General features: G+C 41.6%; 1 protein-coding gene across 1 annotated transcript in view; it reads left to right on the top strand.

Annotated features, from left to right (window-relative positions):
- LOC145415617 (putative defense protein 3) overlaps positions 1–16,339 on the top strand; it is a 36,467-nt gene extending 20,128 nt beyond the window's left edge. Inside the window, exons 2-3 of the mRNA XM_080284840.1 lie at positions 14,737–14,944; positions 16,118–16,339. Coding sequence (XP_080140966.1) covers positions 14,737–14,944; positions 16,118–16,229 — 320 coding nt within the window. The 3' untranslated portion in view covers positions 16,230–16,339. The remainder of the gene's footprint in view (positions 1–14,736; positions 14,945–16,117) is intronic.
- Positions 16,340–16,753: the final 414 nt, after the last annotated feature.

The raw sequence follows: 16,753 nt of genomic DNA, 5'->3' as shown, positions 1-16,753 counted from the left end.
CACTAGCCAGATATAACACACACACACACACACACACACACACACACACACACACACACACACACACACACACACACACACACACACACACACACACACACACACACACACACACAATCAGAGAAACTAGACTCTGTTCGCCCTCCCTCTAAGCGTAAAACTGCCATCCGTCCATCTTGAACGCTGAGTGGTAACAAAAGATTAACACCGGAATATGGTACTGTACTACTCATGAAGACCTTGCATATTAACTTGGAATTAGATCAGCCTTAATTTTGAAATGAGTCTCCTTGGTTACTAGTCAAATCAGCCCTACAATCTGACCACACCCGACCATCCCCCGAGCTAAAAGTGGTTAAGGATTTTCACCTGTGTTGGTGGTGTGGTTAGAGAGAGAGAGAGAGAGAGAGAGAGAGAGAGAGAGAGAGAGAGAGAGAAATGTCAATGCTGATAATGACGAAATAAATTAACGATAAAGGACGTGCTTACCATAAACAGACTTTAATTCATGGCCGACCTAAAAAAACATGAAATTATAACCTAATTTCCCAATCTGAACTTCGTGGCTGGGTTACCGGGGCAAAGTGCTCTCTCTCTCTCTCTCTCTCTCTCTCTCTCTCTTTCTCAATAGGCAGGAGCAACAAAGCCAACTAGAGCCTGGTGGGTGACAGACACAAAAGCTTCACAGGACGGGAGTGATGAAGGCAATGCACTATGAGAATAAATTTAGGGGACGAATGATTTTGGTTCATCGCGCCCACCACAGAGGCTGGGACGAATAATAACATCAGAGAAAATTAAAGCTCGTTACTGTCAAGACTACATATTATGATTTGTATTACAGTTAAATAATTTACTTTAATGCATTTATTCAAATATGTATACAACTTGTTTAAAATGTAATATTACTGAATAATCACTATTTACTATGAATAATATATGTATACAATATTCATACAATTATGTTACTTTTACAATATTATGCATTTCACTTAATTAGCTTATAAGTTCATTATAATGTGTATATAGTATATATTAATATATTAGGGCTATTAACTGTCGATGGTACGCCATTTTCGCGCGGCCGAGCAGATGTCAAGACTACATATTATAATTACAAATCATAATAGATAGATAGATAAATAGATAGATAGACAGCCCTCTGCGAGCCTGGGAAAAGGAAATGAGGTTGCAAGTTACACTGAGGAAAGCTGACGACAGCGGCCAGTAAGGAGATGATGCAGTTAGCTGTCAGCAGTCCTCTCGTGAACAAAGACCTAGTAACCATACACACACATATACACACATACTCACACACAGGCTTCTTAAACTTTCCATCCACGAGGAACATACGTGATACGTCTCCTGTTTCACCAGAATTTAGGAAAGAAAGCTTAGAAGGAGACAGGCCTCAGAAGAGACAGGTCACAGTGAGAAGGGCTTGGCAATTTGAGAGAGAGAGAGACAGAGAGATAGATAGCAGGACGGGACTCTATACTTACGCTCTGTGTGAGAGACTTGTTAATATTTCCAAGACAAATAAAAATAGTCCCATACTATTCTTTACCTCTCATGTCACTACATGACAAATGGGAAGCTACTCCAAGATATAAAAACCGCTCGTCCACAAATCTAAAATATATATATAACTCAACCACAAAGGAACCTACACAGTCTTTTATGACACAAAGTCATTTATGACATTACTAGTAAAGTAAGATTTAGACGTGAACAGTAAAGTAAGACTAATATGTGGCCACTGAAATAAGGTCACTAATGCAAATGATTTATCTGTCTGTCTGTCTACTTATGTCTATCCCTCTATCTATCTATCAAAGGAGTACAAAGGAGTACAACGAAAAGAAAACAGAAACAGACTTGTTGTTTTCGTGGCTCTTTGGTATAGGGAAGACTGTAACTAAAAAAACTATTTCATCAGTTATGGACATGATTAGAAAGGCAGGAAGGCTTCTGAAGTGAACAAAATACAGTACTGTCTAGTTTAGAGCACATGGAACCCAGAGCAAGAGTGTAGAAACTGTAGATCAACCAGTTATACACGTGACAGAAGAGTTTCATAATTTACAATGGGTGTGTGGGTGAGAGAAGTACTACAATGATGGAAGTTAGCAAATACCTATTAAGTGAACGGTCCCTATGCTCCAACACACAGCACTGCACACTCTGACACGCCACCACTTGGGCACTAATACCAACCGCCTGATATCTGGAGCAGAGTTACATTTCTTTAGGATTTTGTAAAGGTATAGTGGTGATGGTAGTGGAGAGAGAGAGAGAGAGAGAGAGAGAGAGAGAGAGAGAGAGAGAGAGAGAGACAAAATACTTCTCCCGGCAATAAGATCAATAGTTACATCATTAATATAGAAGAGGCTATTAAGGTGTTGCAAGGAAAATAAATCGCTAAGGAGGAAGTGTTACGTAGTCTCCCCATTTAACAAGAATATGGAGCAGTGTCTCAACTCCCTCGCTGCTATGAGACAGGTGGACCCCTTATAATAATAGAGGTAATTACCATACTTTGTCCTCACGGGCCTGTCCTTGGGTGAGACCTTGACATCACGCGTAGGAGAGAGAGAGAGAGAGAGAGAGAGATGCTGGGGTATGAGAGGTTATTTACTTTAGCGCTATAACCTTAATCCAGAATTCTATATTAGGAATCTTAGTTTTTTGCATCTTCAGAAGTAGCGTTGACAACAGACACACACACACACACACACACACACACACACACACACACACACACACACACACACACACACACACACACACACCAGGGCTCTTGTTTGGAGAGCCACAGCTCGCAAATGCGAGTATTTTTTCCCTTCGGCGAACAAATTTTACATGCAAGTCGCCTTTTGGCGAGGAAAAAATACATCCACTTCAAAACCCAGTAAACTAAAAAATAAGTAAATCTCACTTAAATGAACAAAAAAACACGTTGTGATCGATTATTCTTTCCTTGTTGCCACTGTGAATGTTTAAAACCACATTATATGATTCTAATCATCACAATGAGTAAATAAATAAATATATTTATTGCTTGTAAAATATGTCGGCTCGTAGTCAGTTTGGCCAAATGGCTCGCAACCATTAGCAGTTAGCAAGAGCCCTGCACACACACACACACACACACACACACACACACACACACACACACACACACACACACACACACACGCACACACACACACAAAGTAAATAAGCAAATAATAAACGAGTACAGTAAGTCAATGGATCTTCCTCTCGTTGGTTCAGGAGTTTCCCTATTAATTTCTCTTGCCGGGTCATTTTTGTGTAAGGTCGGTTAATTATGCGATGCTATAATATACGGAATAAATCGCTATGGGAGAGGTGCTTGAAATCCATCTAAGCTGATGGGAATGTGGCGTATGGTATTAGGGATGTTAAAATTAGACTTACTGTGAACAACATACCATGAAATCAGTAGTGAGCGAAGAGGATGGTGGGATATTTAGTACTGACTGTGCGTGTCATAACTTTCCCACACTTACTGGACAGGAGATGAGGGAAGTCACGTGAGAGTAGATTTTGTGGGAGGGGAGAAGAGCGGGAGGGAAAGTAGATGATGAAAGTGGGTGAGGGAAGACGGCGGGAGAGAAAGATGCAGTGGAAAGAATGAAGGTAAAATAGATGCTGTGTGTGTGTGTGTGTGTGTGTGTGTGTGTGTGTGTGTGTGTGTGTGTGTGTGTGTGTGTGTGTGTGTGTGTGTGTGTGTGTGTGTGTGTGTGTGTGTGTGTGTTTTAAGAGGAGATGAAGAGGGATGGAGAGAAGATAGAGAAATGGAGAGAGGACGTAGGTGGGTGAAGAGAGGAAAGGAAGAAGGAAGGAAAAGAGAAGACAGCTCGAGGAAAGAGAAGAGAATGACGGAGGAAGAAGGTGGGTGAAGAGAGGGAGGGAAGAGGGAAGGAGGAGAGGAGACAGCCGAAAGAAAAAGTGTAAGAAGAGCAGAAAAGAAAAGGAAAAGAAAAGAGTGACAGTAAGAGAAGAAGAGATGGAGGCCAAAGAAGTTACGTATATATAAAAAGTGGCTACGATGTTCCAACAAACAGATACCCACATGTTTACAAAAAGAGCTACGCAGACAGTCAGACAGACAGATAGACCTTCAGACAGGCACGCATCTACATTGCCCGACAGGTGGATAGATGGTTAAGTAAGATAGACGAGAGTGAAAGCCACTGGAAAGTCACGTTATGAAGTAATGAATGAGGAAGTGTTATCATGTGAGAGAGAAGGAAGTCACGGAGAACACGAAGAGGAGAGAAGAGAGAGAGAGAGAGAAAGAGAGAGAGAGAGAGAGAGAGAGAGAGAGAGAGAGAGAGAGAGAGAGAGAGAGGAAAGGACATGGTAATAGCCTGGGTAGGGACTGGGATAAATTAGAGGAAGTGGTGGGGAAGGTTAAGGTCTCTCTCTTTCTCTCTCTCTCTCTCTTTCTTTCTCTCATATCGCTTCCTAAACCCTTGTACGACAGCCATTTTGCTGAAGGACAGGCAAATGTAAGCGAGCAACTCTTCTCATGTGCATCTCCTTGTAAATGACAGCTAGTAGTGTGTGTGTGTGTGTGTGTGTGTGTGTGTGTGTGTGTTTTGAGAAGTGAGAGATGTCCTTGTCCGCACCTTGGACACACCCAAAACACACACACACACACACACTTTTATAGAATCCCAAATGACTCCTTCATAACATAGGATCCCATGGTTAGGCTAAAGTAATCCAGAACATTATTGTCGTTGAAGGCAGAAAAAGTTCTATAATCCTCTTATCTTAACTTGGCCCTGATTCTTGTCCTTTTGCACCTTCCTCTACAAAGCTCAGTGATGGAATAATAATATACTTTGGCCCTTCATCCATTCCACAGCACTTCTTCATGATTAGGGTGATATTTTAGTGCTAATCTCTTTTACCAACTATGTACTCTGGCAAATTTAGTCCAAGTTAGAGTACAAAGGGTATAGTCACGTACTGGATTCAAACAGTGCACGAAAGGCATGGCTGTTCCTGACCAAGTACTCTACCACTAGGCCATTCTTTATACCGTTTTATTATTATTATTATTATTATTATTATTGTTATCAAACCACACTCTTGCTCATTTTATCACGGTAAATCAAAAAATATATAAAAAATAAGTTTACTGAACTAATCTTTTTGGCACTGTATCTTGTAAGTGGCGAACGAAACAGTCATGAAAAAAAAAAAAAAAAAAAAGCAAACAGTACTGCCACGTCATCCACTTCCTCCCCTCTCACCCTCGTCTGGCGGATTGAGAACCTGCTCCACCTAAACGCGGCCTCACGCTCTCTTGCCCAACATGGCCGCGTTCCCTCTCCTTGAAACACTTCGAGTGGCCGTTGTTTTTGGGCCCTTTATTACGGCGAGGTTAGTGGCCGAGATCTAGGTATTTTTAAGCTCCATCGCGGTTAGGTATCTCTGGATGATGGTCTGCTCTGAGGCGGTATTGCGTAAGGCCGAGGTTAAGAGGTGGACTTTAGACCCTGACTTGTTTACTCTACAGTAGATGATTCATAATATTGGAACGATGACATAAGAGACTCCGTTGCATCTTCACCTCAGCGCTTTTACTTTGTTTATTACACCTTAATGTGCAAGTACTTTTGTACAGTATGCCATGGATGAACCTAGTCGGGAATAAACTCACACATATACGAGGATGTTAGGGTGTTATGTGCAAAAACAGCTCAGGAAGGGGTGTTACGATATTTTCCAGCTGTTTACACTGAATGTTATTAAGCCTCTGATAGGCAGGGCAACTCTAGCAGTCTGTTCCAGAAAAGGCCAGGCGATTTTATTCAACTAAGAGTGAGTCGTAATAGGCTGTGGGGATTAACAAGGAAGAAGGAAACTTTTGTTAAAGCAAACTTAACTGAGCACGTTTGAATCTCATGGTATCCAGGATTTCCCGGTGGAATTTATTACTCAGACATTCCGCGGTGAGGCACATAAGGTAACAACCCAGTGGTCATTTTATTTTTTGTACCATCTGGCATATATTTTCTCTCGGATAGCATGTTCGCCTTTCGCAATAATCGTAAAAAAAAAAAAAACATGGACAGCTGTGGAGATGTATGTATAAAGAAGAAAACAGAGAAATGAAAAGAGAACAATAAAAAATGAAATTGGACACCTCTGGTTGTGCCAGCCTCGGGTCAGTCTCATTGTCTTCCCGCGTAAAAGTGTCCCGTTTTCCTTGACTAACTTTCGAATTTGTTGTCTCATGGTGGAAAAAGAAAAAAAGAAAAAGAAAAACAACGTTGAGTCGACCAAGTTCACCAAAAATGCACGTTGTTCCCAGATTATTATTACACCGTCAGATTAACAGATATTAACACATTCCTGTAATTCAGTACAACATTTTCATTTCCAGTACTGAGAGACGATGTGCTGGGTTTGCCAATGTTCCGGCTGGCTCCTTCCACCATGAGAAATTTCGGTGTAAAGCGAAGCATGAAAGACTCAAGTTCTTTGTCGGGAAGGAACAATAGCGGGTGTTTCCTACGGCCTTGCAAGTCGGTGAAGTTGCTCCCAAAACGGTTAATTGGTGGAGGAGTGAGTCACGATGCTGGATTGACCATTAACCTCCCCTTTGTTGATGCTGTCGGCAATGGCGCCCAGAACACAATAGTTTCCTACAAGATTTGACTAAAATTACAACCGCAAAGACCACCACAATTCCTGTAACCTAAATCCGTACGTTGAAGCAAAATAATTCATACGTATTTGCAGGAAGAGTTGTTATTTTTGGCAACATCTCCGTACAGTACAGAAATCCTCTAAACATCCATTTCATCCGTAAACAAAGTCCGAATAATATGAAGCCGAAAGTGACATATATTATTTATCTCGGTCGACCCCATCAATCTGGAACGTACAGAGCGACCGTGATGCTTCTTTACGTATTTATTTATTTATGTACGTATTTATTTATACATACATCTGTTTATATATGCGGTATGTTACGGTGGTGAGCCAAGGATGCTGGTATGATGAAAATGGTTATATTTTAGGGTCTCGTGTATAATGGCTGTTGTTGCTTGTGGGAGGATGGGTGTGGTTTCTTTGTCACACACACACACACACACACACACACACACACACACACACACACACACACACACACACACACACACACACACACACACACACACACACACACACACACACACACACACACACACACACACACATACTGGGGTCGACATACATTCTCACATCTCGACGAATGCACATACCAGGATCAACACACACACACACATGCACACACACAAACATACTTACACAGGCACACAAACACGTTGACGCACGTACACCACACGGGTCAGTAAACATTAATAAACATCAAAAGCACGTACACAAGCGTGCGCGCGAGCACACACACACACTCACACACACACACACACACACACACACACACACACACACACACATTCCCACGACCTGGTGTCAGCGAGGACTGTCTTGTGCACACTCACGACACGCTACATTTCACACACACACACACACACACACACACACACACACACACACACACACACACACACACACACACACACACACACACACACAGTTCTCTGACGCATACCGTACTCCTAAAATGCAGTGCACATTGCTGAAAATATAAGGTGTAACACACAGGATGCACTTAAAGTAAGTGTGGTTACCGCAAGGGTGTGTGTGTGTGTGTGTGTGTGTGTGTGTGTGTGTGTGTGTGTGTGTGTGTGTGTGTTGGGGGTGTGGTACATAATTGTACACCCCTCTCTCTCTCTCTCTCTCTCTCTCTCTCTCTCTCTCACACACACACACACACACACACACACACACACACACACACACACGCGCGCGCGACATATTGCAGAGTGGCAGGTGTTGCGAAACTGAGATGCTCTGTGTGTGTGTGTGTGTGTGTGTGTGTGTGTGTGTGTGTGTGTGTGTGTGTGTGTGTGTGTGTGTGTGTGTGTGTGTGTGTGTGTGTGTGTGTGTGTGTGTGTGTGTGTGTGTGTGTGTGTGTGTGTGATGGATAATAATAATAATGCAATAGAGTTGGCAAGGAGGCTTATTAAATCTCCTTTGTATCTAGTGTTATTATACGGAACGTTGGTTTGCCCTATTATTTGCCTGTCTATACTGTATGTGGCTCTGCTTTGTGTTTGTCTTTTTGCCTGTGCTTGTTTCTCTGTTTGCCTGTCTGCTTATCTATATCCCTGTTTTCTGTCTTTAGTTGCATGTCTGCCTATGTCTGTCTGTAGATGCGTCTGTCTGTCTGTGCTGTTGCCTGTCTGTTTGTTCCTGTTTGCCTGTGTGTGTGTGTGTGTGTGTGTGTGTGTGTGTGTGTGTGTGTGTGTGTGTGTGTGTGTGTGTGTGTGTGTGTGGTTGTGTGTGTGTGGTTGTGTGTCTTTCTCTGTGTGTTTGCCTGTCTGTCACTCAATCTGTATTTGTCTGCCTGTCTGTGTGTAGCCTATTTGCTGGAAGGAATCTGAAGAACCCTTCGACAACAAAATTGCCATCACACTGCTTCTCCATCAATCTCTTTTCCCCTACGGTAAGATGACTCATTTATTACTTCACCCTTGCTGTCAACACATGAGTCTATTTTGCTTGGGGTGAAATGTCTTGTAAGGAGTAGCTCAGAAATAATACGAGGCATTTTTATATCAGCCTACCTTTGCTATCACCAAATTAATGTAATCAACTTGGAACAGGGTGGTACCATTCGTAGATAAAGGAGTCATGACAGTTCACTTTGATAAAGCATATTTTTTGCATATGGTAAGCAGATATTCTCATTTCTATTATCCATATACATTTCACATGGACATACATACATAAACATCGTGAAAGAGAATAATAACGTGTCATATCCAGAAATATACTAAAACCAAAGCAGTGCATGAGAATTTGAATATTAATATGCCATTGTCGTACAGAAAGTGGAAAGTAGAGGTGCTGAGGAGAGACATATCCTGAGAATATTGTGCTTTGGCTTCTCTGTTTAAGAAAAGATCCACAGAGTATTTCAGCTTACTTCAAAACTTATGGTCATTAACTCTCACTATTGAGGTCTTCTTGGATTGTGCAAATTCGTCAGGAGCTGCCGTACATCGGGATAAGCTATATATACTCCTTTTACTCGAACTTGGCCTTAAATTGTCATCTCTCCATCTTGAATGTTGAGTTTTACCAACAGACTAACGCTTGAACAGGATGCTAGTCACGAAAACATGATATGAAAATTATGAAGAATCGTGGCACTGTCCTCTTCTGGCACTGAGCTACGCGAGGTAAGCTGCAAAAAGAACCAAAACGCAGGCAAAGTCAAGGTGAAAGCAATATAGTGATGTAAGAGGACGTAAAAAGGTTAGTAGGGCTCCGAGGTGGTAATCGTGCCGAATATGACGTTTCTCAACCACCAGGGTAAACACATCAACACTGCCACATCACCCACACCGCTTTCCACACAGCTCTATCATTAGCACTATCCCCCTCACCTCTGTCAGTGATTTCTTGACTACGGTGACACCTGTTTCATTGTAATTATATCATATTTACTCTAACTTGGTCTAAAACTAGAGATGTGGGAGTGGTACTTGACTGTACATCTTAGACACACACACACACACACACACACACACACACACACACACACACACACACACAAATCTTGAATGCCCAGCTGTGAGCCTGTGACAATATATTAATACTAATATTTTTTTTTATGCAAGGAAGAAGGAACCAAAGGCCAGGAGCCTGCAAACCAGTAGATGGTGCTGGTCACGAAGAAGTACTGTGAAAAAGATGTAGAACCACAGTACTGTCTTTTTCTGGTACTAAGCTATGTGAAATAAGTTACAAACTGACGAAAAGATAATGTGAAAGAACTATAGTAAACCACCTCATTAGCAAAATCTCTCTCACCTATGTCATTAATTCCATGGCTATGATGATGTCCTATTTCATTTTAATTACTCTCCCTCTTTCGCTTTAATTATATTTTACTACAGTTTATTCACTTTAACTTGGTAGAGAACTTCGTCACTTTGTAACCTATTTTCCGAAACTCAACGGCATAACAAAACAGCACTACAGCTCTACACCCCTTCCATTGCAATTTTTCTTGATCAGCACTTATTCTGCTGTTAATCAATTGTTACAGAAGTCAAGATGGATAGATGACAATTTTACACCTAGTTAGAGTGAAGAGCACAGGCCATCTCCCGACTGAACACTGACCGTAATCTTGATGGAATAGCTTTCGTAGCACTTTTTCCTTAGTGATTTGTTTTACGTATTACTCCTTAACGCCGTATCTGCCACTGAAATCTTAAAATATCAAAACAATTCACGTCAGTAATAAAGATGAGGGCTGTAAATTGTAACAGGCAAAATAAATCGTTAAGGACAAGGTGTGACGAAATTTCCTACTTCAGGGAGAATAAGTCCCTGTATCCGAACGCCTGAATGATGAGAAAGTGAGGGTGTGGCCCATTTCCGCTGGGATAAGGACAAGAATGACTTTCCTCTGTGTGTGTGTGTGTGTGTGTGTGTGTGTGTGTGTGTGTGTGTGTGTGTGTGTGTGTGTGTGTGTGTGTGTGTGTGTGTGTGTGTGTGTGTGTGTGTGGTCTTTTTTTCTATTTCTGGATCCTGATCACCCCCTTACATCGTTGTGTGACTTGACGAGTACTATTATTAGTCATGAACATTATTTTTTAACTGTTATTATTCCTCTATTTTTTTAATGACTTTTGCTATATTGATGGTAATAGCAATGGTAGCGATGAAGATGATTATGCTGCTGCTGCTGATAACGATGATGATGATGATGATGATGATGATGATGATGATGATGATAATAATAATAATAATAATAATAATATAATAATAATAATAATAATAATAATAATAATAATAATTATTATTATTATTATAATCACTTAAGCGGATTGGAACATTCAAAACCACAGCAGGAAAACGTTTATCAGGCACGAGCAGTTTTCTATGACCTTGCAAAACGCGACGCACGTGACAACACACACACCTGGTATATCGTCTTTATTTTGTCTTACTCTTTTCTACTTGACTGAGGCGGTTGATAGGCCTTGGGGGAAATACGAGATTGATATATATATATATATATATATATATATATATATATATATATATATATAGATAGATAGATAGATAGATAGATAGAGAGAGAGAGAGAGAGAGAGAGAGAGAGAGAGAGACAGACAGACAGACATTAACACTCTCTCTCTCTCTCTCTCTCTCTCTCTGAGTGTCTGTCTGTCTGTCTGTCTCTGCCTCTCCCTCTCTGATTGTCTGATTATCTGTCTGTCTGTCTGCCTCTGTCTCTCCCTCTCTGATTGTCATATTATCTATATGTTTGTCTGTTTCTCTTCTAAAACCCTTCATTATCGAGTACCAGCTCTATCGCTGCCTATCATGCTTAATTTAACCAGTTCTTAAGATAACTTTAAAAAACAACCAAGTCATTCAGTAAGGCCATTTAAGTCATTCTAACCTTTTAAACTTTCACAATCTCTGTTAATTTTTCACGAGTTGTATGACATACTAACCCAATGGTGCAGAGTGACGCCTTCACGTGGTGGCACCGATACGACTAGGAGGAGAGCTGACTGGTTATAAAAGTGTCCCTCAAACCCCCTCGATATCCCCTAAAGGACTGTGAATTGCAAAAAAGCATATTCAGGCTGTAGTCCACCTGGTTCACGTATATCTGATGAGGCTGGAGCAACAAGAAAAAAACTACAAAAGGTCTGATCAGAGCTGAACACAATCGTCTGGAGGTAAAAAAAAAAAAAATGGAGAAAAGAAAAAAGAAACCACCGCAGAGAAAGGAATAAGAAAAGTCTCAGACTCTCATCACTACCAACTGAGGGAAAGTAACATTTTATATATTTAGTTTTTGCCTTAATATCTTAGCATGCCCCGCTTGACCATGCCAGAGTGATGGTTTCAGCACTCCCTACTCCACCCTCCACTCATTCACTTATAGTTTCCCATATAACTCACATCTGAACAACTGAGAACCGTGGGGAAAAAAAAAGAATAACATTTTCACTGGCCGCAAAGTTTAACGTTTAAGGACAAGTACAACAACAGCAACAACAAGAATCTTATAACTCTCAGGACATGTACAATAATACAACAACAAGAATTACAGCGCTCTCATATACATTTTTTCCCTTTTTAATGCATCCGATTCTGAACATAGGCTAGGCAGTACATTCCCAAGGTCCATTAGTCCACCTACGACTCACTGACTGGGGACTCACACGTCACTTGGGCACTATAACCAGTTTGTTTTCATCCTACAGAAGTAGGCCATTTCCACAACTTGAATACTAGAATACTACGTCGTGTCTGCATGAAATTTGATGAGCCTTTGTTTTAAGATACGACTCAGTGTTCTTGGTTACAACAAAATCAACCCTTCTGTCTGATTACACTTGGTTATTAACTTGGCAGAAGGGGGTCTCAGTTAGAGTAGAGTAACCGCGCAATTACACCCAACAACTCGACTGTGAAACGTCAGAGATTTCACATTCAGATCAGCTGGTACGGGATTAGATGGCGCATTTTTATGGCGTGTCGGTGGAGCTATATGTGAAAGCAGTGAACACGGTGATATCAAAACAAATGTAAAAAATTCTTCCCTGCAACAGCTGGGATCGAAACAGCGACGACACATTCTCCAGCCCACAGTTTAGTTCGTTCCAGCACAACTATACTATGAAGGTGAAGCTTAACATAGTCCTCAACAAAGCGTCCTACTAAAGAACATGCCATCAAACTTACCTCAGAATATATTAACTTGCATACACAAAATGCTCCCGCCAGAGTGGTTGTGTAATGAAGGTGAGTGGGGGTGAAGTATCTACCACCAGACTTGACGTATCCACACAGCCAGTGCCCACTTCCACAACCAGACCGGCACAGCACACTGCAGTTGAGCATGCAAAAGATGGTTAGTTCCACGATATTAATTAGTCTTCGAGTCGTTTTCTCTAACAAGCAAACGTTCTGTAATTAGGCCGTTTGTGTGGTCTGAGGACAAAGTATTCTATAATAGCATCTGCATTCAAAATCTACCCAACATATCTAGACCAACGCTGATATTTAAGTTCATTTCCATTCCCTTATTCGACTGAACCGTCATTACAGGGTTAATAACCTGTCATGACACTAGTTTCATTACATACTCAGAAGTGCAATTCATTCTATATAAGTATACGATGTCACTGAACTTAGTGAAGGTCGAGGCGCTAAACAACCTTTTATTGATTGTATGTAAATACTGTTTTAGGCATGACAACCACGCACCGGAAATAACAACACAGACTTAGAACAGATCTTACAATGTAAGAGCGAAATTAGAAAGAGCAGGAATAATATACTGTATATACATATACATACACATATATATATATATATATATATATATATATATATATATATATATATATATATATATATATATATATATATATATATATATATAATAAGTTTCTTCAACGTATCTGATTCAGGGCAAATTATTGTGCACTGCTAAACCCATGATCACAGTCTTGACCAGTGTAACGGTATCAAAGTCCGTTATCGGTCATGTGAAAATTGATATTAACACCTGTGCCACTTTTCCCTGACACCTTACAAGGTGTCCTGATTTTGTAGCTATAGTTCTTTCACATCAACTAGGCTGATACTTTTTCTTTAGCAGACTACGCAGCTCAGTAGCAGATGAAGACAATACTACAGACCTACATCCTTTCCACAGCATTTCTTTGCGACTATCATCATATTCTAGGGCTAATCTATTGTACCAACTCAGCAATGAAGATGGAGAGATGGTCATTTTAGGCATGATAAAGTGAAAAACAGGATACATGTGCCCTGCAGTACCAAATATCGCCTCCTCTCATTTGTTTGGTTTTTATCTATTATACACAGTCCTTCATACACCGGGAGATTATATACTTACTCCTACAGCGTGACATGATAAACAGATTGCAAGCTAACTGCCATTACCTGCCAGTAGTACCACAGTATCTTGCCCCCTCACTCTGTCCACCTACTCTCCATATCCCTCTCACTTATCCCATATCTCAACTCCCCATCTTCCCACTCCTCTCAGGCAACCCACTCACCTCAAATATCTTCTCCACCCATTCACAAACCCTCTTCTCCCTCTCACTCTATCCAGTAACACTCCACATCCCTCTACACTTATCTTATCTCCTCCACCTTCCCACTCCTCTGGGCCAACTTTCTCACCTCAAATATCCTTCTTCACCCACTCACGACCCCTCTCTTCCCTCTCACTCTATCCACCATCTGTCGTGTCAAATATCCTCCACCCACTCACATTCCTTCTCTTCCCTCTCACTCTATCCACCATCTCAGTCATATCAAATATCCTTCTCCACCCACTCACATCCCCTCTCCTTCCTTTCACGCTATCCAACAACAACTAACTCACATCTCCCTCTAACCCATTTCCCTCTAATCCATCTCTCTCTCTAGCCAATCTCTCTCTAACCCATCTTTCTCAAACCCATCCCTAACTCATCTCTCTCTAATCCATCTCTGTCTAACCCATCTCTCGAATCCATCTCTCTCTAACTCATCTCTCTCAAATCCATCTCTCTCTCTCCCCAGTGTACATCGGAGGGCCGCCATTCAAGGGCTTCTTCGTGCAGGCTCGCGACTACCACACCAACAAGTGGATCGGCGCCTTTGAGGAGACGAAGGGCACCACCTCCTTCCCTGAGTGTTCCGCCGTCACCCACGCCACCGTCCCGCCCAAGGATGAAGTGTACCTAACCTGGAGGGCACCTAGGGACTACTCTGGCATTGTTTACTTCACGTGAGTATTGTGTGTGTGTGTGTGTGTGTGTGTGAGAGAGAGAGAGAGAGAGAGAGAATGGAGGGGAGGATGAGGACAACCTTGGCGAAGAGTGAGTTAGAGTGAGAAAATAACTAAGAAATGAATGGGAGAAAAACGCATCAATAATACACTGTGAACCGGGTCAGTGTGGGAAAGAGATAGGGAAAAGTAACATCGGAGTGACCTAGAGACGGAAAATTGGTGAGAACAGCATACAATGAGAGAGAGAGAGAGAGAGAGAGAGAGAGAGAGAGAGAGAGAGAGAGAGAGAGAATGTGCTGTTACACTTCCATCTCACCAACAATTAAGCTCAAAATATAGATATGGAAAATGCTTAATGCTCTTCCTGCTACTCCCCCCCCCCCACTGCCTCCCTGTCCTTACATTATAGACGTGGGAGCATCTCCAGGAGCGACCCTGTCCGTCTGTCACTCACTAACTTTTTTTTAAATGAGGTGCTTTCCACCCACCTCTCTCTCTCTCTTACACAACTGAGAGAGGGTGTGTAGCCCCCACCCCCCTTTTTTTAGTTGGAGCCCCTGCCCCCCATATTGCCCGTGCACGCCACTGAATTATAAACCAACATCAGGTCAACGTAGCTGGTGGAGGCAATTAACTCTACGGTCTTAGTCTTCCCTGTTAAACAATCTCCAAGAAGGCATACCTCCGCCGATACCGATAAAATATGTGATTTCTTCCTGCAATTGGATTTGTATGCCCCTCAAAGTCATCAACTCTTCCTTGACCCGATGCCTACCTGGTCACCAAATTTCACTGAAATCCAGTAACTTTGAGATATCTTGTGCACAGACTAACAAACACGCAGTCACAGGTGAATCCATAAACTCCTCCAACTTCATTGGCAGAGATAATCAAAAAAGAATGGAGGTCATAGACAGTGGGAAGAACAGACTGAGACAAACAGTTCCAAGGTTGAAAATGAGTGAACATTAAATATATACATTAAATGCTGAGATTCCCGGTCAGGTCTACACACACACACACACACACACACACACACACACACACACACAGTATTCCTTGTAACCGTCCACACCACTTCCTCCTGTCATGTCACTGTCTACCAATCACCATAATCGTCACTCCCTAAGTTTCACTCTTGCTAATGCACACTCCTTCTCCGCCCCACAGTGGAACCATTCTGGAGCGCTACGACAAGTACTGGTCCGACCTTGTAGCCCAGGAGGACCCTAAGCTACGAGAGGCCCTCCTACGAGCCGGCTACGACATCTTCCTCCGCTAGATTCAACAAGCACAGTGGCGACAGTGAGCACTCTCCATTTTCACCGCCATATGTGCAGTCGCCAGCCAAACCTGAAACCTACGGTCCTATTTTAAGTGGCTCTGGAGATCTCGCAACACCTCTTCCTTAGCGATTTACTCTGTACATTACACATAAATATCCTATTTGTTATTGATACAAATGGCGTCCATATTAATACGGTATAAAGAGCACAGAATAAATCGTTAAGAATGTGGTGCTCCGAAGCCTCCCATGTGACTTACAATATGACCCCTAATAACAGAGTACCTATATGTCTAGTTCTCATCATTTTGAGCCATCTTTAATTTTGTCTTAGCTTACGTTTTCATATTTTTTTTCTTGACTCATTCATAGGGACTACGATCTTACGATTATATCAAGTGCTCAGAAAATAACGAAAATACCTGGATGTTTTTGTGCCTACCGATATTTCCCGTATAAAAATAATGGGATAACTGAGTACCGTTGTGTCTTCTATTATTTTTTTAAACTCAAATTTTCGC

Source organism: Coenobita brevimanus, chromosome 103, assembly GCF_032717465.1.
Source record: "Coenobita brevimanus isolate Jiangsu-jjx chromosome 103, ASM3271746v2, whole genome shotgun sequence".
NCBI classification, from domain to species: Eukaryota; Metazoa; Arthropoda; class Malacostraca; order Decapoda; family Coenobitidae; genus Coenobita; species Coenobita brevimanus.
This window is presented reverse-complemented; position numbering and strand designations above follow the sequence as displayed.